This window comes from Odocoileus virginianus, chromosome 21, assembly GCF_023699985.2.
Source record: "Odocoileus virginianus isolate 20LAN1187 ecotype Illinois chromosome 21, Ovbor_1.2, whole genome shotgun sequence".
Classification (NCBI taxonomy): Eukaryota; Metazoa; Chordata; class Mammalia; order Artiodactyla; family Cervidae; genus Odocoileus; species Odocoileus virginianus.
The window spans coordinates 34,492,870-34,520,342 of record NC_069694.1 but is presented as its reverse complement, the minus strand read 5'-3'; the positions used below and the strand labels follow the sequence as shown (position 1 = coordinate 34,520,342).

Here is a 27,473-nt window from a genome sequence, read left to right as displayed (position 1 = left end):
CTATATTTTTCCAAACGTATTTGCTTTTTTATATAGACAGAAGTTTTCAAGATCCGTGGAGGCCCCACAAATCCATATGCATTTATAGCTCATATTTGTTCTGAGAAGTAGACTTCTAATTGATAGAACACTGTCTCATAAGTTATATTTGGGGGGAAGTCATCCATGTATGGGCTATGTGCTAGAGGAAGGGCTGGTAACCCACTGGACCAAAATATGCCGCTAAAGTGATGTTTTATGCTGTATGAAATGGGAAGTTTATGGCTAAACTGCTTATTTGCAAGAAAGCTTGTCTGTAATCATTGTGTTCTTTTTTGTACTCTGAGAAAAGAGCCTTAACTTTTTGATATATTGGGTTCCTCATCCATAAAGTTGGCATGTTTCTGATTATTTATCCCTAAGACATACCTTAAAAAATATTGTGATGACATATAATCTTTTTTTTCTAAAACTAAAGATGCAGTGTGAATAGAAGAGTGGCTTATATGGGATTTTTTTTCTTCCTCTTCTCTGTAATGGATGTCATTGGAGTTCCAGCTCTAAAATATTTATTTTTAAAAAAAACCCTTCAGCAAAACTACCTGAATATAAATATGTTTGTTCTATAAATGCCCCCAAAACCAAGAAATAAACAAGAATGGCTGAAAGTGTACTTCCTTTTGCAGGGACTTCGTTCATTTAGGATTCTGTTTAAATGACTGTGTGTGGTAAAGGATAGGCATCCTTGGCAAAACTAAAACATTGCCAAGACAATCCTTCTGCTGATTTGCTCAAAGATCATTCTAACCTCTGTCTCTGCCTATAATTACTATGTTCTGAAAGTGTTAGTGGTAAATTCATAAGACTGGTCAAAAACTACAGAACAATAACAAGAAGAAAGTCAAAATCTTGCATCTTTTGTCTCTTAAAATATCTTGTAACCTAGTAACCAACATTTAGGGCATGCTTACTGTATGCCCAATTATGCCCCTTATGCATGTTAACTCCTGTGATGCTTCCAACAATCCTATGAGGTAGATTCTGTTATCCTTACTTTACAAATAGTGAAACAGAAGCATGGAAATGAAATATTAGATAACTTACCCAAGCCATTTGTTTAGGAAATGGTAAATCTGAATTATAAACTTTTCTTTTTACTGTATAATTCACTGTATGAGTTTACAGAAATGTGATAGTTCACTTTGCAATCTAACCATAGAGGAAACCTCATGTTTTTGTTGGTTTGTGGTTCCTTGTTTTGTTTTATCTTTATAATATTTAAGAAGAAAAAGCAAGTAAAAAAAGAAAACTTACAACATTTTTATATACTGTGTCCCTTCCGTTTAAAAACCACAAGAATTGCTGAATATAACATTTTTTCATGATTTTTTTTTCAATTCCAGCAAAGATACTCTATTTCTGGAAAAGAAAACCATGGCAAACTTTTTAGGGTTCTATAGCATTGTCAGGAATTTTTACTTTTAATAAATGCTCAAAGACTAATCTAGTTTTCCCAAAATATGCTATACTGGCTGGTTCATGATAGTTTGTTTCCTGTTAACAGCCAGATTTGGTGATTTAAGTATGTTATACTCTACTATGACAACATCAAAGTGAAAAGTGAAGTCGCTCAGTTGTGTCTGACTCTTTGCAACCCCGTGGACTGTAGCCTACCAGGCTCCTCTGTCCATGGGATTTTCCAGGCAAGAGTACTGGAGTGGGTTGCCATTCCCTTTTCCAGGGGATCTTCCCAACCCAGGGATTGAACCTGGGTTTGCAGGCAGACACTTTTCCATATGAGCCACCAGGGAATTATACCCTTTTATATTATTGGAAGAAAGACACATTTTTCCCTCTAAGAACACAAGTAGTATATGTGACCATGGAATTATTTTGTTTGCTAAGGGAACAATTTGAAAGTACATTAAAATGAAATCTTTATAACTAAATATAGGGTTTGTGTCCCACAGAACCTGCATTCCTATATGGCAGCATAGAGTTGAGTAGTAAACAAAAAGTGAATTGGTTTTGTACCTATGTCTCTATTACAGTTTGGGAAACCAAATTGATGATAACGTTTTAAGACAAAAATAATTCTTTTGCCTAACTTTATTTTAAGTTACCTGCATGTCCCCTAGATGCATGTGACATTTCAGTGTCTGCTAGACGATGTCAGCCATCAGCCTGAACAAAAGTAAGTGCTACCGACATTGGGAGACACCAACAGAAACTCATTGTCTTAAGAGACACAGTGTAGAACCAGATAGGCTTGGTTCTCATGGCCTCCAGGCTCTTCTCTCCCTCTGCCTACGTGGTCTAGCACAGTGCTATGCGCATCATGATTGTTCCACAGATAATCAATCAGTCGATCAATCTGTGGTTCTCAGATTTTCGTGCTATAAGTCAGATATACCTGGGGGCCAGTGAAAACTGTGGGTTCCTGGATCCCAACCTAGGAATGAAATCTGCGTGTGTTTTTTTTTCAAGCACAGCATGGTAATCCCTGAGTTTCCCTTTGTGACACATAACTTTCAGTCATTAGTCTCTCACATTCATAATTATTTTGTCTCATTTGTTTATGTTTATTTTGACTAACGATGATGCCTAAAGTTGATACAGCATACTAAAATAGTATTACTAATACTACAGGGAGTGCTTTTTATATTCAAGGCATGATTCTAGAATTTTATATAGGCTTCTTCATATATAAACCTGTAAAAGAGTCACTATTATCATGCTTATTTTTTTAGCTGAAGAAATTAAAGTAAGAGGAGGTTAAGCAGTAAGCTCAGGGCTACACAGCTAGTCAAGTGGTAGTGTCAGGATTTGAAACCAAGGTTGTCCAAGCTGAAGATCTTGCTCTTGACTGCAATGATATCTTGTTTTGCGGGATCTTTCAGATCTTTTTCACAGTGACCTACAATAAAAAATATATTTGTATCATGATCTACTAAATAAACATATACCCATCTCCTCACACATACAAATACACAGAGGTATGTGTGTATGTATATGCGTGTGTACATATGTGCATACTTAATAATACATCAAGGTTATTGTCTTTCCAGTAGTCATGTATGGATGTGAGATTTGGACCATAAAGAAGGCAAAGTGATAAAGAATTGATGTTTTCAAATTGTGGTGCTGTAGAAGACTCTTGAGAGTCCCTTGGATAGCAAGAAGATCAAATCTGTCTATCTTAAAGGAAATCAATCCTGAATACTCATTGGAAGGATTGATGCTGAAGCTGAAGCTTCAATACTTTGGCCACCTGACGCGAAAAGCTGACTCACTGGAAAAGACCTGGATGCTGGGAAAGATTGAGGGCAGGAAGAGAAAGGGGTGGGAGGACAGAGGATGAGATGGTTGGATGGCATCACCAATTTAATGGATATGAACTTGGGCAAACTCTGGGAGATAGTGTGGGACAGGGAGGCCTGGCCTGCTGCAGTCCATGGGGTCACAGAGTTGGATAGGACTTGGTGACTGAACGACAACATTACTATGTATGATACACTTGACATTTTCTGTTTATTCAATTTCATATTTTAATGCTGGTATTCAATCCTCCAAGTTGAATTCATAGTCCACTAAGGACAAATTCCATAAGAAAAATATGGAATATTAGATACTATGGTTTATAGACCAAATGACTCGAGTGTGTAAGATAATGACATGCTGAAATTTACTCCGATGAAGAATCATGTTTCATGCCAGACTCTCTAATAGTAATAGAAATAGTTGTGATAATTTATTACATGTGTTTTATACTTCATAATCTTCCAAAACCTTTTAAGATTCAGTATTTCTTTTAATATTCTCAAAACCCTATGAGATCTAACATTTGTGAACCCTATGAGATCTAAATCAAAAAACAACCAACATTAATAAGGTAATAACATGTTGTTTCTATCTTATTATTCAATGGAATTTAAAGATTTTAATTTCCATTAGAATATACTGTTGTAGTATGCTCATCAGAGAATTCTTGACTTCATAATATCCGTCTGTCACATCGTCAAGAAATTGTCTTTTTAAAAATATTTTATTCTAATAAATCTTTCTGCATAATGAAGTAGCATTGCTAAGAGAATAAACATTTCTAACAAATGTAAATTATTTTTTTCAAACTTGGAGTGAGAACATGATTATTTTCATTTTCAAAGACAATAGAATCAGCAACCTAGCAACTTAGACACCATAGGGAGATCTTTTGCTGGTATTTTCTCCAGGTTTCCTTTCAGGTCAGCAAGGCTCACTGGTGCTTGGATAATAATATAACCTGTTATGGTAAAAGCTGCCACCTGTTTAGCCCCGACTTTCCCATTTAGGCCATACTCACCCTTTCCAGGCAAAGATGCTCGAGGGTTGCTGTCATTGCAGGAGACACCTGACTGGGGGCCCCTTTCATAAATATCATGCCTTGGCATGATAGACTTTCTTGCATGCCGTTTTGGGTAGGTATTTCACTCCCACCTCTCCACAGAGCAAGAAAATTAGTTTTGTCAGTAATTCTCAATGCATTCATAACTTTCAATGTGTTTATAATTCTCAATACATGTATAATTATCAAAGCTGCAATATTCATCTGCTCTTGTGATGTATATTATATTGCTTTCTTGCATTTGTACAAAGAATTTTCTGATGTTTTTAATTTGGCATCTTCTGAAACACATCCAGTGCCCCATTTTCTCTGACACCTGTATACTGAAGTGTACAGAAGTTCCAGGAAGATTGTCCTAAGAGGAGGATTTATAAGCTGTTCTTTTCAAAGACGCATCATCTTCTAGATTGTTGAAAAACAATTTCTTCTATTATTTCTCTTGGACACTGATAATCAGTATAAATCCTTAAAGATCTTATCTTATTTGACAAAGGCCAGATTGTTTTCCCCTAAAATGCATATTAAAAATGTTACTCTACTCAGTTATAGGCTCTCTAGACAAAAGAGACCTTCAAAAGGATTCAGTTATTTACTTCTATTTTGCAAATGAGGAAGAGTCTTCACACTCGCAGGAAGCCGCCTTTTCTACCTGTGTAGGTGTGCATATGCTCAGTGATTCAGCCGTGTCTTACTCTTTGTGACCCTATGGGCTGTAACCCACAAGGCTCCTCTGTCCATGAAACTTTCCAGGCAGAAATACTGGAGCAAGTTGCCACTTCCTACTCCAGGGGATCTTCCCGAGCCAGGGATTGAACCTATGTCTCCTGCATTGGCAGGCGGATTCTTGTCAAAAAGCAGAGTTCGTGTTTATAGAATACCTTGAAATTAGTGGGCTTAACATCATAAATAATTTATAATCACTGTATTATATTGCAAAAAAACTCATTTACAGCATCAGAATTCTGCCATAAAAAATGAGACGCTGTGTACAGCCACACATGTACTTTCTTTGATTACTGTGTAAATGGTAAATAGAAATCCATATAGTTTCAGGTCTGATTCTGCATCTGCTAATTGGATTTCACTGTATGGATTTAGTAAGCCAATATTCATGTTAAATAAACATCTCTCTGAATGCATGCATATGACAAAGGTGATTTTTCTTTTAATTGATGGAATCAATGACTAAATCAGAGGTAAGCTGAGTTGACTTTGCAAAAGTAATCTAGGTTTTAATGAAAGGATTTTATACCTATTTCAGTAGTCGCCTTAGAACTAAGGGAAAGAAAACAGAAGTGTAGAATCCTAAAGGTCTTCCAAGGGCATAAATTCATCTTTGTCCTGACAGAAATGCCCACATTATTCGAAAACATTCTGTTTTACATCTAATTCCTAGCTGACAAGTGTCCGTTTTTCCTGCTTACTCATTCGTCACCCTCGTGTTCTCTCTGCCTGCAAGGCATCCGGCCTGCCTTCTATCACATCTCTCCAAATGATGAAGGATGTGTTTAAAATGTTACTCACACTGCTTGCAGAGTACTTTGGAGGCATATGAAAGGAGCAGTTGCCGTGCTGGACTGCACAGTATATTCTATGTTCTTTATACAACCTGAAAGCTAGAAAAGAGGTTTGGGGCAGGATTAAAAGGATTTTTCAGGAAGAAGTGTTACATTGTGAGGGGTTACCTATGAATCATTTTAGGAATTAGATAAAATTTACATACAGTTTAAAATCAAATAACATCAAAATAATATATGGTATTCAGTGATGGTTCGGTTAAACCTGTCTTTTGAAGTATAGGACTCTGATATGTGGTCACCATTCTCAATTAGGAAACAACAATTTTCACAAGATGTGCCTTCCATTGGCAGGAATTTGAAAACAGTTGCAAAAACTATATACCAAATCCTAAGAAGAATTATAGCCTGCTACATTCGAACCCATCATCCCTTAACAGTGCTGCTGACTTTTGTCAAAATAAAATTTGCAAAAGAGCAGTAGTTACTATTATAGTCATTCTCCCAATTTCTGTGCACCCCCAACACAGCTGAGTTTCTAGTCCCCCTTTACTCCTAAATTTCTCAAACTTCTCCTTTTAAGTTCTTTGCTGCATTTGCCCTGTTGACCTCCAAACTTCTTAAAACTTCGCTCCTCTGACAGTTGGCTCTTGGTTTTTCTCCTGTGTCTTTGTTCACACCGTAACATGTTTGCAGACAGCTTTTCCTCTGAAATGTGGGTGTCCTCTTTTTTTTTCTTTTCCTGCTCAAGTGGTGTCATTTCTAGTATTACCACTAGTTGGAAATACCACTGGTCTGGTATTTCTAGTGCTTCGGCTATCTCCTAGACAGTGAAGCACGTATCTTCTACCTGGCCTTCTTTTTCCAAACTTTAGACCTGTGGTTCTTAACTTGAGGTGATTTTCCTATCAGGGGACATTTGGCGTTATCTGGAGGCATTTATGTTGTCATACCTTCGAGAGCTCTACTGTTATCTGCTGGATGAAGTCCGGGGATGCTGATAAGAAACTTACTATGCAGAATGCAGCCTCACAACAGGAAATCCAGTCTCAAATGTCAATCATGCTAAGGTTAGAAATCATGATCTGGACCTACCGGACTTTTCCATTTCCAAATAGAGGGGGGAAATGTGTAAACGGTGACAGATTTTATTTTCTTGGGCTCCAAAATCACTGCAGATGGTGTCTACAACGAAAAAATTAAGACATTTGCTTCTTGGAAGAAAAGCTATGATAAATCTCAACAGCATATTAAAAAGCAGAGACATCACTTTGCAGACAAAGGTCTACATAGTCAAAGCTATGGGTTTTCCAGTTGTCATATATAGATGTGAGAGCTGGACCATAAAGAAGGCTGAGCTCTGAAGAATTGATGCTTTTGAACTGTGGTGTTGGAGAAGACTTTTGAGAGTCCCTTGGACAGCAAGAAGATCAAATCAGTCCATCCTAAAGGAAATCAACCCTGAATATTCATTGGGAGGACTGATGTAAAGCTGAAGCTCCAGTACTTTGGCCACCTGATGTGAAAAGCTGACTCACTGGAAAAGACCCTGATGCTGGGAAAGATTATGGGCAACAGGAGAAGCGGGTAACAAAGAATGAGATGGTTGGATGTCATCACTAATTCCATGGACGAGATTGAGCGAATTCTGAGAGATAGTGAAGGACTGGAAAGCCTGGTGCGCTAAAGTTCATGGGGTCACAAAGAGTCAGACATGACTTAGTGACTGAACAACGATAACAAATTGAATGTGTATCAAAATAAGTTTGCTATCTTTCTCACCACTTTCCTGCCCACGGTGGTATGATTTCATTTCATGATGGTATAAACTTAATAATTTCAATAGCTGAGAATATAGTATTATCCTTTCCTCTTTGCACTCTCCAGATACTTAGGTATCCTGGAACAAATGATCTGTTCATTACCAGATCTGCTTTCTCTTCTTCCTGTCCACTGTCACTAGCTGAATTCAGTTCCCCATCATCCCTCCTGATCTATTCAAATAGGTCTCTAACTACCTTCTGCTTCTTCAGCACCACCTCAGTCTCACTGAGAGCAATATGACATCTGATTTCCTCTGCTTAAAAGCCTTTGAGAGTTTGCTATTCCTTAGCGTAGCAGGAAGGCTTTTCATGAGTAGATCGCAGCTTACCTTTCTAGTCTTGATTGTGAATCTTACATATCTTCATCCTAAGTACCTAATAAAGTATCTATCATAAGGAGATAATTAATAAATATGAAAGGAATTTGTTTTGACTCTTTGGAGATATATGTGCCTCACTCTAATTCTCCATCCTTATTTTCTCATATGCTGTTTAATTTAACTGCTAGTGAGTCTATATATTATTTGATTTGAGAATTAATTCTAGCCTTTACGTCTTTACCCTACCATGCATCAGATGGGAGGTTTTCAGGATAATTTTTCACAAACAAGATATACCTTGTAAGAATATTTTATCCTAGGACTTCCCTGGCGGTCCAGTGATTAAGAATCTGCCTGCCATTGCAGGGGACACGGGTTCAGTCCCCGGTCTGGGAGTATCACAGATGCTGTGGGAAACCGATATGGCTCAACTACTGAGCCCAGGCTCTAGAGCCCTCAAGCCACCACTGCTGAGCCAGCACACACCAGAGCCTGTGTTTCACGAGTGAAACCACCTCTGGAGAAGTCCGCACAACACCCCCACTCAAGGCAACTGGAAAAAGCCCCTGGGCAGCAGTGAAGACCCAGCCCAGGAAAAAAGAACATTTTATCCCGTGAAACTTACTCAGTGCTGCTGCTGCTTTTATTAATATTTTGATGAAATTTTTTTATCTTAATGCAGATTTAAAACAAAGAGAAGCTACCACATGAGAAAAGAAAGAGTAGAAATTTTCTGACATTGCTGTTGAAAGGATACAAATCAACCTTAAGAGATATGAAGGGATGTGTGGGATAAAAAAATATGTATCAGCTCAACAGCCAGAAGGTTCTAGTGCAGCATCAATTATTTTGCTCTGAGGCTTTGAGTAATTTTAGAAATGTGTTTCTTATATATAAAATAAGGACATGGCTTAGATAACTTTCATGTTCTAATAACTCTGGATTTTAAGTATCCGTTTCTACAGTCTACTCAATTTCTTGATAATAAGATTAGAAATGCCTTTCTGACAGAAATTTTGCAGAATTTACAGAGTCTCTTTTCTTACCTCAGACCCACATAGATCCGATAATCTTTTCAGAACCCCTAAACTCTTGAAGGTTTTCTTCTGCCAAGAAATTCACCCAAATAGCAAATAATATGACATGAATTTTTTTTCTCACTGTATTTTTCCAGTTGGTGCTTTCTTATAGCTCCTTGAAAAGGTTAGAGATACACCTCTAGAGTTTTTGGATTACTACCCATTAGTTCAGTAGGCCGAAAAGGTGCTTTTATAATTTTAAGTCATTACTGGGGACGTGAGATGAAAAGACAGAGGTGTTAACTTTTTAATAAAATCTACTGGGTAAAATTTCAATAAATTTTTATTGGGAGGAGCTGAATAGTACATGGATGAAATTTTTTTAACTTTGCCTTTAAAAAATGCTGCTTTAAAGCTTTATAACTGACTCATTTATTTTTTAGCTTTGGTGTTTAAAATGATAAAACTGATTTCTAACATTTTTGTGTCTATCAATAGCAATTTTTAAGATTGTACTGCATATTGCTATAGCAACTATAACTATATAAATAAGTGATTAGATTCTTGTTACATTTAAGCAGAAATAACTATTTAATCTTCTAATTGGAGAATGGTGACATAATTACATATTGAGATATTTTTGGACCCACCCCAATAGTTACTCTTTTCTCTGTCTTATGTTTGAGATAGTTCAAGAAGCTATATTTATTTCTCCAGGACTCCAGCATTCTGTTTTCATTCTGAAATAGAAACTTGCTTTCGAGTTATTTATCAAAAGACCTCAGAGTTCTTGCAACTTCAGTGGTATCTATTGTAAAGAAATAAAGAATATTAATATACCTAAGGGACTCTGTATGAATAAGAATCATAACAATGGGATTCCTTTGATTAAAAATGTGATTGTTATAGTTGATTGTTAAGAAATACTAGCAAACTATAATGAATGAGTGTCACTAGTTGTTAGAATGAGGATCTCCAAAGCATTCCAGTGAGGATTAAAGTAGGAACAGCTAGTAATCTCTAAATTTCATAATTTCCACTACAAAAAATATAATCAGCCACATTATGGCACAGTACTAATGTGATTAAAAACCACAAAGAAACAGAAAATAATAAACTGCAAGTTTATTATTGTACTTTCTAGAAATGAATAAATGTTAATTAGTTTTGTCTTGTATTTTATGACTTGTGCTTTCCAGATCTACGAAAAACATTTGAGCAGGAACCTCTGGGAAAGGAAGTCTCCTTGGAACAGGAGGTCTTGCTGCAGTGCCGACCACCTGAAGGGATCCCAGTGGCTGAGGTGAGAAGCAAAAATTCTTTGCATTTAGCAACTGGCACTTAGTTATTCTAAGAGAGGCCTAATCCATGGCTAATGGTGCAGTGAATTAGGGTATGGCATGATGAATGGTTGGTAATGGAGTCCTAACTGCTTGCTACTGGCAAACTAGATTGATTGGGAACTGATTAATGACTTGGAGTCAATTAGAATGCCCCACTGGACAAAGCCACAGGCAGCTTGGCTTAATTTTGTCATTCTCTTTCAAGAAATCAGAAACACTGTTTTATTTTATCTGACACTAATCATAAAGAAAGATGGCCTGACTTAATAATGTGCCATCAATTTCATTATTGTTCTTGATGCTATGCACAAAAAGTAAGATGGGTGTACATGTGTATGTGTGTGTGACAGCCTGTGTGCTCCACATGTATGTTTCCTGCCCTGTGATGTAACCAAGAATGTACCTAAAAGCCATAGCCACACACCATGAATAAAAACATGTTTGAGGAATGTCGAGTAGTTTCATCCTGTAAGTTTTCCATTAGCTCCTAATTTTCATTTTCTGGTTTTGGGCCTACTGAAAGCTCATGAAATATCATAAATCAGGTTTATACCATGATTTTTTATTAGCACCAGACAATACACTGCCCTTTGAAAATGCCTGTCCATGGGGGATAGGCGTCCATGACCACAAGAGTGTTCTATGCTCTCCTTGAGACACCATTTAGAGCACGCTGCAGAGGAAAATCATCTAATACCATGTCTTTTATTTCATTTCAACTAATTCCAAACTCTGAAAAATGTTACCCTGTTATGATTATCAGAAGACATTCTAATATACATCAAATACTATTGTCCTGGCAGATCCAGTATCCTACAAACACAGAAAAGCTCTAGTTTGATAAGTAACATATCTGCCAATTTGCTGGTGGTTCTTGTTAGCCTCTAAACTACACTGAGTTCTTTGGAATTTTTACTCTTTATTGCATTTATGGAAAGAAGCATTTTTCAAATTGTTACAATTTGGGCCTGTATATGGGTCAGCTGATTTTTTGTAAAAGTAAGCCTGGACTTTTTCCTGTCTATGAAATTGTAAAATAATATTACTAAGACTTACTACATTGTCCAAAATTTTTTAATAGTTAATCAATGCACTATCAGATTTCCATAGTTTTTCTGTCCTTTGAAAGTTCAGGCAAAAGTGAGTCAGCACAGTTATAGTGTCCCGTGACAACAAAATTAAACATCTGATAGCTCTTTCCAAAATAATAATAATAAATTAATTAGAAATTTAGGCAGGGCCCTTACAAATGACTCCATTTTCTGTCAATACCATTCACATCTCCAGTCTGTCAATGCAAGACTCTGAGTGGCACTTTTAATGAAATTTCCATTTTATCACTTTGAAAGAAGAGAGTTTGTTTTTGTCTTGTACCTGACATCCCATGGCACTTTCTAGCACTGTGCCAGAAATTATGCATGATTACTTCTGTTTTATCCAACCACACTAAAACCTTATCTTCCACCACTGACTCACAGGATGATTTATTGTGATTAGAAAGGAAACAGCTCTTCCCTATGCAACATTTCATTTCACTTATGACAATAAGTGCATCTTTCTCCTTAATCATATTTCTAAAATTCTAATGCAAACCTCCTCCATTAAATTGCCTTAAAGACCAAAACATATCCTGAGTAACATGAGTGTCCATAGACTCTTCTTAACTCAGTGTTTCTTAAAGTGAGCAGATCCCTGCAGAGATTTTCAGTTAGGAGATTCTAGTAACTTCTTCATTTTTTTTAGTTTCCTCAGCAAAGTAGTTCACTTTGTCAAGGAGTAAAGATTCATGACTGCAAACTAATTGGCTGTGAATTTTATCTGTATCATCACTGGGGAAGAGACCAATTAACACTTGGCAAGCTCAAAAATCATATACCCATTTGACATTCAAAGAACTATATTTAATGTGATTTTTTTAAAGTCAGGAGAGAGATCAAAAACACTTGCTTGAGAGCAGGCTTATAAACTCCTGTGTAGATTATTTCCAACACACTTAGAATCACCAAGATCAGAAATCTAATGTATACCTTAACGTGACACATTGCAACTGTCATTTGCTCAAGAGGAGCAGAAAAAAGACAAAGGGATGAAATATAATGTGGTGAATTAAGGGATTATAAAATTATTTTTAATTTAATGATATACATATTCATTATCTAATATGTTATTTGTTTGAGGAATTTAAAAGCATAAAAATAGCATAGAATGAAATACTGATCTTAAAGGGAAACCAGAAGGTAAAACTTTCATGTGTTACCATAAGCGAAATCAGTCTTTAAGGTATCAGGCCATACTGGCAAGGATTCTTACTTCTTTTGTGTTCTAGGCTAATGATTTTGAAAACCTCAGCTACTACATGCTCAACAAATACATGGTTGATTGATTCAATTTATCTTTGTTTAGTAAGTATATGTCTAGCACCATTGAATAGGTAGTCAAGTTCATTATTTGTAAAATATCAAGAGGCAATAATTTCCTTCCCACATAAGTCAGTAGGTTTCTAAAGGGCGCTACTAATCTTAAGTTACAGCAGCATCACCTTTGGTGCAGATAATGGCACAGCAATTTCTGTGGTAATAAATAATAGTTAATTTTCTCCTCTATTTTGGTTTTAATTTTTGCTACAGAGCGTTAAACTAATTTCCATTCAGAACTCTAGGCTTAACCCCATGTCATCATTTCTGCCTGTTGGACTTCGAGCAAGGTATTTCAATTCCTATACCTAAGTTTCCTTAATTAAATTACAAACTGGAGATACTAACAGTGTCTCTCCAGAATGTAGTTGAAGATTAAATGAGATAATATATGCAAATAAATCACTTAGAACATGTAGAAGAACTCAAGAGACATTACTGTTGTTATTATTATTAATACGTTATCACCTCTTGATTCAGAGAAACTCAACCTCAAGCTCACCATAGTCACTGACACATTGAGCCTCTGATGGGCGCTGTAGTGTACGCAGTGATGAAGCTTATATCCGATGAGGAATCCCAGAGATTCCCTCCTGTGTCTTCTAACCAGTTATTTTGATTAGAATCCACAAATGCTACAAATGAAGATAAAGTTTGAGCTTTGAAATAAGGAAACTCCCTTATTTATGTAACACATTTACTCTGCAGATGACCTGTTACTGCGGAAATCTGCACCAAGTCCTGATGTGCTGCTGTTCTTACTCTGATTTTTAAGGTTATCTGTTCAGTCGTCATGGGCCTAGAACACTGGACCAGACTTTGGGTTTCCTCCAAAGGAGGGAATTTGGAGTGGGATTACTGTTGGAAGTTCTCCTTTTCCAAGCAAAAGGAAAGAGAGTGCCAAAGAAAGTCTCAGGAGGAAGAGACCAACTCAGGATTCCCTATACCCCACCTCTCCAGGTGGTGACAGTTTTGACAAAGAACTCCTCTCAGTACTCACTGGTTAAGAAAAAAAAATATGTTGCAGGCACCTCAGGGATGAAGCACAGAGTTTCAGAGCTCTAGTTTGGGCTGTTCCTTCCCCTGGCCTCCTTGCCAGGCCCTTTCCTCATCTTCTTTATTTAAATATTTATCAGCCACGCAGCTTCCTTAGCACAGGGCTAGCATCTGGGGGCCTTCTGCAGTATCAAAGGCACAAACCCTTTAGCTGCTGCATCATAGTATGGTCCAGGGATCCCCAGAAGCCAGCACCTCGGGGTGAGGGGTACTTAGCTATTAATCAGCAGATACAGAACTATTTCAGTATTTAATACCTGGTATGAATAAAGCAGTAAAGCTGCCTGAATGTCAGCCCCTATGTTCTCTGACTTTTTATAGCTCCAACTATTTATTATCTGTGTCAAAATATGTCTGTTTACTCCTTTGCCTGCTTGATTAGATTGGATGAAATAAGAAGAAAAGGGATTTTTGTTCATGTTTGTCTCTAACACAAGCAGACTGTAGGTTACATAGTAGATTCTCTGAGTGCATTGAATTAAATGAAATAAAGAGTCCCTGTTGGATGTGACAGAGAAGCTGCACCTCAGGAAATGGAACTTTCCAGAAACAGGATGTTTGTCACCACGGAAGATGTGTGCTGAGAGAACTCAGTGCAGGTGGAGTAAGGGAGTCAGTCAGTCAGAAGGCTTCTAACCCACTGGACCGTTTGGATCACTCCAAAAGACCATTGGGAGTTACTTTAGTTCATGGACTATAGGACAGGTTAATATTAATTTTATTAAAATTAAAAGTAGGCTCGGCGAAAGAAAGAAAATAAATCCCAGAAATAATCTGAAATGGTATTCCTCGGTATTTTTAATAAGTCTTTTACAAGGATCAAGCCAAAAATATAATTTCTTCCATTTCTGGGGAGGCATTTGCGTTCCTTTAGCAGAAATCTCTCATCTCCCCAAAGAAACCAGAAAATTAATATGCCTGTGAACGGGTGCTGGGTTGCTCCAGTGGCATAATGGCAGAACTCTGTGAGATAAATCCCTCCTTGCTCATTTTGGTTTATGCCTGGAAAATGTTTCTGTCATATGGTGAGCCAGAAATATACTCAGAGATGCTTTATTTCATCAGATTCTCTCTTTTGGAGAGTACTGGGATCAAAACATCAATGGATATGACATTTGTTGGCATGACATAAGGAGCAAAACTGAATTTTTCACTAAAATAAAGCTGTGATTTGTTTCACCTTAAACAAGGGGATAATTGCTCTGCTAATTATAATTGAACTATTTCTCATAGGAGTCTAATTGGAGGAACAGGGCACCATGTTCAACTTATTGACCCAATTGTGCTTAAAAAGTGTCATCTTATTTATCAACATTTGCATCTCTAATTAGCAAGTGGGAAAATATGGGGTGAAGTGTATAAGAATAGAGAATTTTTAAGCTGATAATGCCAGGGGGGAAAGCGGCTGGCAGCTGGAGGCTTCACCAAATGTATTGCATCAAGCCGTTCTCCATCTAATTGATTATTAATATGACCACTGAACACTTCGTTTCATGAGAGACATGCATGTTTCGCTGCCATTCCCTCATAACCGGAACTTCGTATTGATGCATTTCCATGCAGGTTCATTGTCTCCCAAGCTGTGCTTTATATTCTTTGTAGTCAAAAGAGGTTTAGAGAAGAGTTCGAATACTAATTTGGAGGGAGACATTGCTTTCATTGCCCAGTGATATCTATTGGAATTTTCTCCTAGCATGTGTGTAACAACAAGAAGGGATTTTGCTTCTGAGATGATTATCAGCCCTAATAAACTTTCTTTGATTTATAATAATTTGTGGCATGACTTCTGCACATATACAGTGGTTCCTTTGAACCTATAGTACAAAATCCAGTTTTAATTTTTACTCACTAAATCATTTATTCTAGAAATATTTATTGTCCTCTCACCATGTACTAGATATTCTTCTATTTGAAGGAGATACATGGCAAAGTCCCTAAATGGTAATAAAACACTAAAAACAAGAAAAAAAATAAAAGCACAAGATATAATCAGATAATTATAAGTTAAAGGAAATACGACAAGGTCATATCTGAGAAGGCTGATGGTTGTTGGGGATCAGGAGTCACTTAAAGTTCAAGGAGAATCTATCTGATGAAATAACATTTGAGCTGAGATCTGAATGACAAGAAAGAGCCAGACTTGAAAAGATCTGGGTCAGGAAGCTCCAGGCAGGGAAGCAGAATACCTCAGAATGTGGTTACAGATTAAAAAGGAGGCCAGTGTCTCTGAGACAGAGTGAACCAGGAGGAGGGCAGAAAGCCCTTCAGTCAGAGAGTTAGGATGCGCTTGGGGACAGAGGTAATGCGAAGGGATTTTGTTTCTGAATATATGCCGTCATTGGAGATTTTAAGCGAGGAATTGACACAACCTGACACATTTTATTTCTAAGCTCATTCTTGCTGCTATAGGGAGTGCAGATTTTAAAAGTGTAAGAATGAAAGCAGAGACACCATTCAGGAGATCCTCCGTCGTACTTCACACAACAGAAGATAGTTGTTGGTCTTAGGGCAGAAGAGATAAGAGAAAGGTGGAGAAACAAAGGATATATTTTAATTCCTTTGGGAGTAGAAATTCTGAACATGGATTTTAAATTTTATTTTATTAAATGAATAAAATCTAGAAAGTATTTGGTTCTTCAGAAGAAAGTGAAATCTTCTGTGCTAAAAAGAGAGTGAACAATAGAGCTTTTCTAAGATAACCTAAAATCAGTGGTCAGTAGACTTCAGCTGTTTTCAAATACAATCTGTCTCTCTCAGTGATGCTTTAGCAACAGGCAATAACCTACATTGAGTCCAGGATCCCAGGGCAGAAGGGTCTTTTATTTCCACAGTCCTTATTTCATGGGGGAAAAAAAAATTTTTTTTCCTTAAATTCTTTGGCTTTGAAATTTCTTTCAATAATTCTTCATTTATTTAAACTCACTGTGGAAGAAAAGTGGTAGTCACAGAGAGCAAAAAAGCACTGTTTTTAAAAAGTGATCAGTTTTAGCAAGAGTCCAAACACTTTTAGTTGGTAAATGCTGAGAGTTACTTAATCTGAAAGTTTATAGTAAAAACTGGTTAGAAGCTATCTCGCGTCTAATCAATTATAGGTCTTTTGCCCTGAAAAATTAGCATTTTAAGGACATTTCAGTGTCATTTTGCTTGTAAGATATTATCAGAGTCATTCTACTTTGGGCTCTTTTGGTGATTGTTACTATTGATTCATTTATCAGCATGCATTTTATCTCCTCATAGTAGAATTTAAGGTTTAGGAAAAAAAATTCAGATTTCAAGACAAGTTCACAGCTAAAATGTGGCTCACACACATTCACCTCTCAAAAGCAATGAGGCAGGTGCCTGTGTGCCAGTGCTCAATTTCATCCCACTCTGTGCGACCCTATGGACTGCAGCTTGCCAGACTCTATCCATGGAATTTTCCAGGTAAAAATACTGGAATGGATTGCCATTTCCTGCTCCAAGGGATCTCTCCCACCCAGGGATTGAAACCACGCATCCTGCATCAGCAGGCAGATACTTTACTCTTGAGCCACCTGGGAAGCCAATGAGCTAGACATGTGTCCAATTAAAGGAGTGTTTCTGCAGCAGGAAAATAGGACCCCATTCTTAGCAAAGTCCTTCTGTTTGCAGAAGTTGCAAAATGTCAGCCGTTTCTGTTACTAAACACGTCCTTACACCAGACTTGCAGTGAACCAGTCACTGAGACACTGAGATTTGCAGCTAAGAGTTTACTCACAAAGCAGCCAAGTAAGAAGATGGAGAACAAGCTTTAGCTCCACCTCCTCCAGGTCGAGCGAGTGAGGTACTTATGAGATAAGCAAGGTGGTCTTAGGTTGGGGAAAGGTGATTGGTGGAAGTGGCACAAGGGGTGGGAATGAGTATTCTGCGCAGGCGCATCTCTGTTCAATGCTAATACATATTCCAACTGAAGATTCCCAGTCTTACCTGAGGATGCAGTTTCCAGTCTTCCCTAGTCAATAGGCCACTCACCGCCTAAAACTGGTCAAAGGTCCAGTTTTAGTGTCAGGGGGCCCAACCAGCCTTAGCCGCTCGCACTGGGCAGGAGCTGGTTTCAAGTTCCTTTAAAAACAACTGGACTGCGAGGAAGCCGGGAAGGTATGTAATTAAAAGAAGTGGGTAGGGGAAAGAAATACTGAAACACGCTTTATCAGTGAAGGCAGTTTGTAAGCAAAGAGGTTTTGGCAAGTTGGCCCCCTTTCTGTTCTGTAAGACAAGCTCAAGAATTTCTGTTAGTTATCAGCTTCTGTTAAGTCTGTGGAGCACGGTTTTATTTGTACTTGGTTTTAAGATTCTCTGGCCTGTTTTTCCTTGTACAGTTATCTAAAGACTATGCTTGAAGACCAATACTTTTTTACAGCATAAAAGTACAAATACTTTCACAAAGCTACTGAAAGGTACAAAGTATATTGGACAGTGGTTGACACAGAAGTGAATGAATGTCTTATTGCTATTGCCAGTCTGAGAAGCAAATAGCTGCATAAATAGAGTAGCCTTCCATTCTTGACTAGAGATAGTATCATAACAATGTCTTCACAGGAGACTGGGAGACAAGGAGAGTTTCTTTGTATACTTTTTTTTAATGGTCTTTTGCTTCTTTTAAGATACTTTTTACCCATAACTTTAATGGGTAAATAACATTCATTTGCAGTCTATCATGAAGACTTTCTTGATTGGACATATGAAACACCTGTTGTCAGGGTGAGACACCAGCAGATCATTTTGTGATTTCAAACTCAGGCAGTGGAGCTAAATCCTACCTGGTGAAAGTCTACAGAAGGCTTATTAGTATCTTTTTAGCATTGTCAAGACTTTACTACTCAAGGCTTGATGCATAGATTATCTGTACTGACTTGACCTGGGAGCTTCTTAACAAGGCAGAATCTCAAGCCCCATATAGGGCACTTAATTAGAATCTGCATTTTAGCAAAATGATCAGAACCATTCTTCAGTACTGGTTCTCAAAGACTAGGATGCACTTTGGGATCATCTGGGAATCATTAGAAAATACTGATGCTTATAGCTCATGCTATGGATACTCATTCAATAGGTGTTTTGTGCAGGCTGAGTATCACTATTTTTAATAAGTTTTTAATAGCTCCCCACGTGATTCTAATATGGAACAAAATTTGAGAACCCCTGATCTAAAGGGGAAGGTTAAAACAAACAAATAAGGAAAAGTTCAAACTTGTCACTTTCTAAACCAGTCAGTAAAACTTGGCCAACTCCCAGCTTCTAGCTAATGCTTTTTCTAGAAGTGTGGCTTGGCTGAGTGTGCATTTGATAATCGCCCCATAATTGCTTTTCCCATTTGTATGATTAATATGCCTGCATGCAACAATTCTAGGCTGAATCTTCATTCTCTCAGGTGTACACCTGCTTCTCTATTCTGTTGAGTCATTTTCAACCTCAGTGCTCTGATTTGCGGGACCCCAGTTTGAGTTTAGCAGAGTAACCTTTTTGATTGATATGGATTTTTCTGGCTAATGCTTGCTGGACTCACTTTTCATATTGGGTGGCATGTGGCAATTTCCCTTTGTTAATTAGAACAAATGTGCCAATTATGTTAATGTTTCTCCAGATACCAATCAGAGAATAATTAGACACAACACATCTGTCTTTCACAGGGGAGTAGAATAGAAAAGAAAACTGCAAGATGTGTTGCTCTTTATTATTTACATATACAGATAAACGGTTCTTTAGCCAATCACATGGTTAGCAGTTCATCTATCAAGAGGACATAGGGTGCCAATAGCTATTTGGGAGTCTGAGCACCCCTCCTTGTTAGCAATTTCCTGACCAAAGTCTGTTTCTAAAGTATCTTTGCAAATAATTTAAGTGGTCTGTCTTTTCTTTCAAAATAAATAAATTTACAAAATAAATAAACAAATTTACATTTCCTTATCCATAAAATGTAGGTATGTCATTTACCCTGAACTGTAGAAAGAAACAAAAAAAGAATTCTATTTTATTGATATTAAAGAGCACCCTGAAAGAAATCACAAAATTCAGCCTATAGGATTATATTGAAGGTGTTGTAAATATATGTAAATCACTATTGGATTTATAACCTGTTACAGTTTCTTCTTATATGTTTCCATGTGTCTTAATTTCGGAGTTTTCTGATTAATGGAAAAATTGAATTTGCTTCTGTTGTTTTATTGGCATTTACAGTCCATACTGGGCAGGGGTTTAGAGAGATGTGATTGTAGCCTAATTATTTCATAATGTGAGTAATGCCTCTGCCCTTGTGTTGTTTCTGGCAGAATGGAGACAAGACCTATGAAACCAACACATTAGCCTTCTTGAAGGCAGTCAAAATGTATCCTGACCACTTCTCAGATAAAGCTTTTGTTTAGAATTTAAAGTACATGCACTCTAGCAAAATATGGGTTATATTCCTAACATTTGATAATATTAAACTATGTACTTTTGTCATTTAAGGTTAAAACATCATCCTTGTTTTTATAATGTCTATATTATAGTAGTTCCAAATATTGTATTGTCACTATCATTCTTTAATAAACAGTTGGCCAGAAAAGAAGAATGACTTTCAGATTGTAGATTCTTCTTACTGTGACACTTAAAGGAAAAGTTGAGAGAAGACTTTTAATATATTTGGAAATCATTGAGCTTGCTAATGCTAGTGCAAGGCATTTCTGTAAAGCCCCTAATACATGAATAATCTGGGATATGTTCCTTTTGCCCAGAGGGTTGGAAGGGATAAGGCAATGAGGAAGTGGATGTAGTTGTTGTTTTACTTTTTATTATATCATTCTGCCCCAAATGTTTATCTTTTATTTTTTAATAGGAAAACATGAACATAGTTAGGTTTTAAACAATTTTAGTAGTAACCCATACAAAAAGTAACTTGAGATAAGTAATTTTTAGAAAATAATTGTTGTGTAACTGGGTCCCCCACTTTATATACTCTTAACATTGGGAGTTTTGAAGTCTGTCTTAGGTAACCTAGCTTTTATGATATTTCACTAGAAAGAGAAGTGAATAAAGGTGAGAAAATGAGTGTAGGAAGCCAAGATTAAACATGGGGATTATTTATCCCACCTGGAATGTTAATCCACTTTCCTATCTTTGCTGGTGATGTAAATCAAAAATCAAAGTGAGAAAATAAAGTATTTAGGGAAAAGATAATAGAATTTTGAAAGATGAGGGTGCTTGAATGCTCCAGCAACTGCTCAGAAGAGGTTATGCAAGCCTGAGCCCTTGAAAAATGATCTCCATGTTTTTCTGCACAACTTCTCTTCCCCTGACAGTACTTGCAGAGCCAATAGTTCTGAATTTTATAAAATATCAGTAACAATAAAACTATAAAACCATGCATGTAAGAGCCATAAAAAAAAAAGTTGATCCTTAAATCACACCACACACAGGAAAGGATGGCAGTTTTACACGCCTTTTCTGGGAAAACACAATATGGGGTCAATATGCTCTAGTCCTAAAACTTATAATCAAATTGGGACTCACTCATCATTAATAAAATCATGTTAGGGTTTTCAGAACTATGTGCCAGGCTGAAGGCATTAACAGGACTGAAAGACCTGTTGGAGGAATTTCTAAACGGTTTCTCATCTTACCATAACAGCTGGGAAGTAGTCCTCTTACAGGATGGCTAGAAACATGACCTACTCTAGGGGGGACTGGGGTTGTAAATAAGGAGAAACTTTCTAATCAGGAGAGTTTTATGAATGAAGTCTCACAAACCAACACCGTTAGTCCTATGTAGTGGTGGAAAACTGAAAAATTTCTCTGTGTTTTCTCCCCCCCCGTTTGATATTATGAGTATAAACATATGTTGTTCAGTCACTCAGTCGTATGTACTTCTTAATAAAGACACTGAGGAACACTGAAACATCAGCACTGAAAATACATTAGTGCAGATGGATGTGGTTCTGTTTGGGGTAAAGCTAGAGAAGAGGCAATTAAATTTATTGACTCTCTCCTAACTCTTAAGTGCTTTACCTTCCATAGTTCATTAAATCCTCCCACAAGCCTGGAAGAAATGATCTTTCCCATTGTACAGGTGAGGGTTGTGATTCTAGGAACTTACAACCTACCCATGACTGCTGAATCAGCAAGTGGGAGGACCAAAATACAGAGCCAAGTCTGGCCAGGTCCAAAGCCCATGTTTTTTTCTATAACAAAATGCTTGATTGACTGCATGATTTTGAAATTTAGTTCATTAAAATGACACATCGTGTGTAGCCTTATTTGACCAGTTTTCATGAGCTAATCATATAATATCCGGACAAAGTTTATTTTATGGGAAAAGTTCTTTGTTTTAATATAATTATCATCTTGAGGGCTTCCTGGGTGACTCAGTGGCAAAGAATCTGCCTGCTAATGTGGGAGACGCGGGTTTGATTCCTGGGTCAGGAAGATCCCCTAGAGAAGGAAATGGCAACTAGTTCCAGTATTCTTGCCTGGGAAATCCAAGGACAGAGGAACCTGGCGGGTTATAGTTCATGGGGTTGAAAAACAGTTGGGCATGATTTAGTGACTAAACAATAGTCATCTCACTGAGTTTCCAAAAGTGGGGTACTCATATTTACTTGAGTTGTATGTTACTATTTATACACAGTTCTTAAAATAGTTAGAATTTTAGAATGTAAAAGAGAAGTTAAACTCCACTTAAGATCCATTAATAAAGAATATCTCAATGATTTTTAAATATTTAATGTTCAAGAACTTTGCCAAAGTGTATTTCTAAAAGTAAATTAATTGGTATATACTATAGGCCATTTTTATCTATCCTGGTTCTGCTCTCACTTTTGTGATAGTTTGTGATAAATAGAACTTGCTTCCCTGGTGCTCAGACAGTTAAGAATCTGCCTGCAATGCGGGAACTCTGGATTCAATCCCTGGGTCAGGAAGATCTCCTGGAGAAGGGAATGGCTGCCTACTCTAGTATTCTTGCCTGGAGAATTCCATGGACAGAGGAGCCTAGCGAGCTACAGTCCATGAAGTCACAAAGAGTCGGACCCAACTGAGCAACTAACACTTTCACACTTTCAATACTTAGAAGTCATATGAATCTTTCAGCTTCTAGAGTCAAAAAATGTATATATTACTAAGAATCAATGGAATCCAACATTGTAATTGTCTGAAACTTCAGCAGTCATAATTATTAAATATTTTGCCTTATTTCTAGCACCTGCAGTAGTGCTTGGTGCATAGATATTCATAGAGTGAACTAATTCTGGGTATATCTTACTGACTTTTATTTTCCTGTGCAATCATGTCTGTTTCTTATCTTTAAATGTAGCAGCATATCTCAATTGAGGGAATGCTTATTTTCAAAACCTTACTGCTTATGGTAATAGTTTTTTCATATGGATAAAGCTCACTCATTCGTGTCTCTGTTCATATATACATCCATGCTTTCTTTCACCACACTTCATCATGATGGCTTTATTTCTGTGTTTCAAACAACAGCTTTTGCAAGTGCTCTTCTCTGTACCGGAACATTCTGGCTCAGTGTTGGCTCTATCTAGGTATTCATGTCCTAGTGTGTAGTCACCTCTTAAGAGAGGCCGTGTCTGTTATCTAAAGCAAGGGTCAGCAAACTGTACTGTACAGGCCACATATGACCCACCTCCTACTTTTGTAAATGAAGTTTTATTGGAACACAACCCTGCTCATTCATTTACATATTGTCTGTGGTTTTTGTTGAGGGACTATATGGCCCCTAAAGCCTAAAATATTAAATATGTAGCCCTGTACAGACAAAGTTTTCTGACTCCTGATCTAAAGCACTGTATAATGCTGATTTATTTTTTCTAGACTTTAGCACCACTGAAATTATCCAGTATGTTTATTTGTTTATATGTTGTTTTCTTTTCTCTTGAAAAATCACTTTTAACAGACTCTGTATGGTTTATGGATGAATCCCAGGTTCCAGGAATAGTGAGGCCACATAGTAGATGTTCAACAAATATTAATTGGATAAATGATCAATATATTTTTTAACATCTCTGTGGGGGCATTATGCTTGATAATTGAAGTGAAGTGAAAGTGGCTCAGTCATGTCCAACTCTTTGTGACCTCCATGGACTATAAAGCCCAGGGAATTCTCCAGGCCAGAATACTGGAGTGGGTAGCCTTTCCCTTCTCCAGGGGATCTTCCCAACGCAGGGATTGAACCCAGGTCTCCTGCATTGTAGGCAGATTCTTTACCAGCTGAGCCATAAGGGAAGCCCATTATGCTTGATAGGGTGCATACAAAATGTATTCAAAATGAATCGTATGTATCATATGTATTGATACATACACAAGATATATAAGTATATATATATATAAATATATATATATATAAAGTAAGACTCTCGAGAGCTTTTGTGGTAGGTGTCCACAAACTGTACATAAATTATTACAATACAGTGATAAATGGTTTGAAAAGAGTGCCAGAGCTGCACATAAAAGGAATACACTGATTTTGCTTACGAGAGACAAGGAAGATATGACCCAGCAATCCCACTGCTGGGCATACACACTGAGGAAACCAGATCTGAAAGAGACACATGTACCCCAATGTTCATTGCAGCACTGTTTATAATAGCCAGGACATGGGAGCAACCCAGATGCCCATCAGCAGACAAATGGATAAGAAAGCTGTGGTACATATACACCATGGAATGTTACTCAGCTGTTAAAAAGAATACATTTGAATCAGTTCTAATGAGGTGGGTGAAACTGGAGCCTATTATACAGGGTGAAGTAAGTCAGAAAGAGGAATACCAATACAGTATACTAACACATATACATGGAATTTAGAAAGATGGTAATGATAACCCTGTATGCGAGACCACAAAAGAGACACAGATGTATAGAACAGTCTTTTGGACTTTGTGGGAGAGGGTGAGGGTGGGATGATTTGGGAGAATGACATTGAAACATGTATTTTATCATATGTGAAACAAATCGCCAGTCCAGGTTTGATGCATGATACAGGGTGCTTGGGGCTGGTGCACTGGGATGACCCAGAGGGATGGGATGGGGAGGGAGGCAGGAGGAGGGTTCAGAATGGGGAACACAGGTACACCTGTGGTAGATTCATATCAATGTATGGCAAAAACCACTACAGTGTTGTAAAGTAATTAGCCTCCAATTAGAATAAATTTATATTAAAAAAGGAGAGACAAGGAAGGCTTTAAACAGGAAGCATCTTCTGAGGTGAATATTCAGGAAGGAATGGAATTGTCTCCGCAGAAAAGGAGGAGAAAGGCATTCTGGGTAGAGTGCAGAAACAGTACCAAGGTATGAAGTGGCGTGTTCTGCTGATCACATCAGAGGGAAACGCTGAGGAAACATTGGGAAGTTCAGCGTGCCTCGAGAGTGGGATTAAGTTTCCAAGGTAAAGCTATTGCCATCCAGGGTCCTTGGAGTCCTCAATCAATAGAAATTGGTAAGAAGCAGATGAGGAATTCAGACAAGGCTTTATGGGGCTCAAGCTGTAGCAAGAGGAAGTGAGAACAAGAAATAGGTGGCCTTGCTTCTCTCCGAGGAGGGTGGGCTGCTTCCTGAAATGGCATGAGGGTGAAGGCAGATCAGCAGGTCCTACCAGAGGGTTGGCGTCGAGGGTCTGCCCACTCCCTTGGTGGTGCTGTGTACCGAGATCACGCACAGTGCCCTGCTTTTGCTCCTAGTACCTCAGGAATGGCACTTGGTTATTGGCCTTTTTGTATCTTATTGTTCATAATTTGCTGCAATTCAGGCATGTATACAGTTATTTTTAGTCCCTGTTTCTTTGTATTTCTGTTGCTTAAAGAAACATTTGTTCAGGTGCAGGTACTCCAGTAAAGGATCCCAGATGCCTGTGTATCTCAAAGTTAGAGCAGGAATTGGGGGCAGCTTGCAAAAGCTTTCATATGGCACACGGTGCAGTTTGGATTCTTAAGCTGGATACAGTGACACATGAAGAACATTTTTGCTGATGTTGTTTTTAAGATTTACTTTTTAGAGAGAATTCTGTTGAAATTAAAATGGTATCACACTGCTTAAAAAGAGTGAGGCTAGGGAAGAGGACCAGGTTTGAGAAATATTTGAATAGTGTTGCCAAACCCAGATTTAGCTGCTCACCGATCATAAGCCAGTAATTCAAGAGGCAAGTGTCAGTAGAAAGGAAAGATACTGAAATTAGAAAAGCTGGCATACTGGGAAGAAGAACTTGCGTCCAAAGACAAACTCTGAAGATTCTGCTCAGCTATGACAGTTTCTAAAGGAATTATGGAGGAGAAGAAGAATCTCAGTGAATCATGGAGGTGGGAGTTTGGTTTCTGCATCATTCTCCATTGCATGCAGACTGGCTGGCTCTCTTCAGATGTTCTCTTGCCCCAAGGATCTTCCTGCAGGATTACTAAGGGAGCTGTTAGAGGTAGAGAACTAGTCATTTCTTAACTGCTTAATCCCTCATTCTTACTTCTTTTTGTCTAGGAAAAGAATCAAGGGACTAGACAGGGCATGGCATGTGTTCAGGAGAGCATAAGTCAGGAGTTAGTTTCGATTGCTTACTGATCTCATTCCTATAATTAAGGTCTTTTAAGGTTAGAAGGGAGAAGACAATGGCACCCCACTACAGTACTCTTGCCTGGAGAATCCCATTGACGGTGGAGCCTGGTAGGCTGCAGTCCATGGGGTCGCAAAGAGTCAGACATGACTGAGCGACTTCACTTTCACTTTCATGCATTGGAGAAGGAAATGGCAACCCACTCCAGTGTTCTTGCCTGGAGAATCCCAGGGATGGGGTCGCACAGAGTCGGACATGACTGAAGTGACTTAGCAGCAGTAACAAGGTTAGAAGGGAACAGAAATGGGCAAACAGGAAAGAGGCAAAAGACCTGCTTTCAATTCCTCACTGACAAACATCATCAAACACCATTTGAATTCTATGGAATTATCTTCAACTAGGAATGAAAATCCATCTCCTGTAACTTTTTCCTGCTGACATAGGGAGCCATATTCAACTTGGGTCTGTAGCATCTCTTTGCTGACAATCTTAGTTGTCCTCTTACATGTATGGGCAGAGTAGGCTACAGGTATTTTGATGCACATTAAGATATAGATTATTATGAGCAATAATGTTGATCCCTTCCCTTAAGGTCAGTTCTTGGGATTGTGCTAGGCACAGATTCGGTGCTTCTCAAGCTGGAGTAGCTTATGTCTACAGTCGGGTCATCGTGAAGTTAGCTTTCCTTCCCCCCTGGTGGCAGTTACAGTATCTGTAAAACAACTCAGGAGTGTGCATCAGACACTGAGTCTCTGACTCTGTTCTCCTAATCATAAACTGCTTGGCTTTGTACTGGGGAGGGGGATTGTAGGGTTCTGCTTAGTTCTAGTAGAATCTGTAACTTAATGGAATGTTTTGAAGAGAGCTGTGAGAATTATTAGAAGCTTCGAGTTTAGAAATGGGAGGATAACAATTCACGAAGACCAAGTTTATTGAGAGAGGACCTTTGTTAGGTGATATTGAGATCAATTCAGCACCTTACACTTTGCATATTTGTTGAGCATTTACATAGAATTATCTGGAAAGTAATTGGAAATGTGGATTATCTAGAAAGTAATTGGAAATGTGAATGGAGCA

The 27,473-nt window shown here is 37.8% G+C and overlaps 1 protein-coding gene across 2 annotated transcripts in view; it reads left to right on the top strand.

The window, feature by feature from the left end:
• Positions 1–27,473, top strand: part of UNC5C (unc-5 netrin receptor C) — a 397,240-nt gene that overhangs the window by 266,845 nt on the left and 102,922 nt on the right. For both annotated transcript variants that reach the window (XM_070452160.1, XM_070452159.1), the window contains exon 4: positions 10,242–10,345. In XM_070452160.1, coding sequence (XP_070308261.1) covers positions 10,242–10,345 — 104 coding nt within the window. The remainder of the gene's footprint in view (positions 1–10,241; positions 10,346–27,473) is intronic.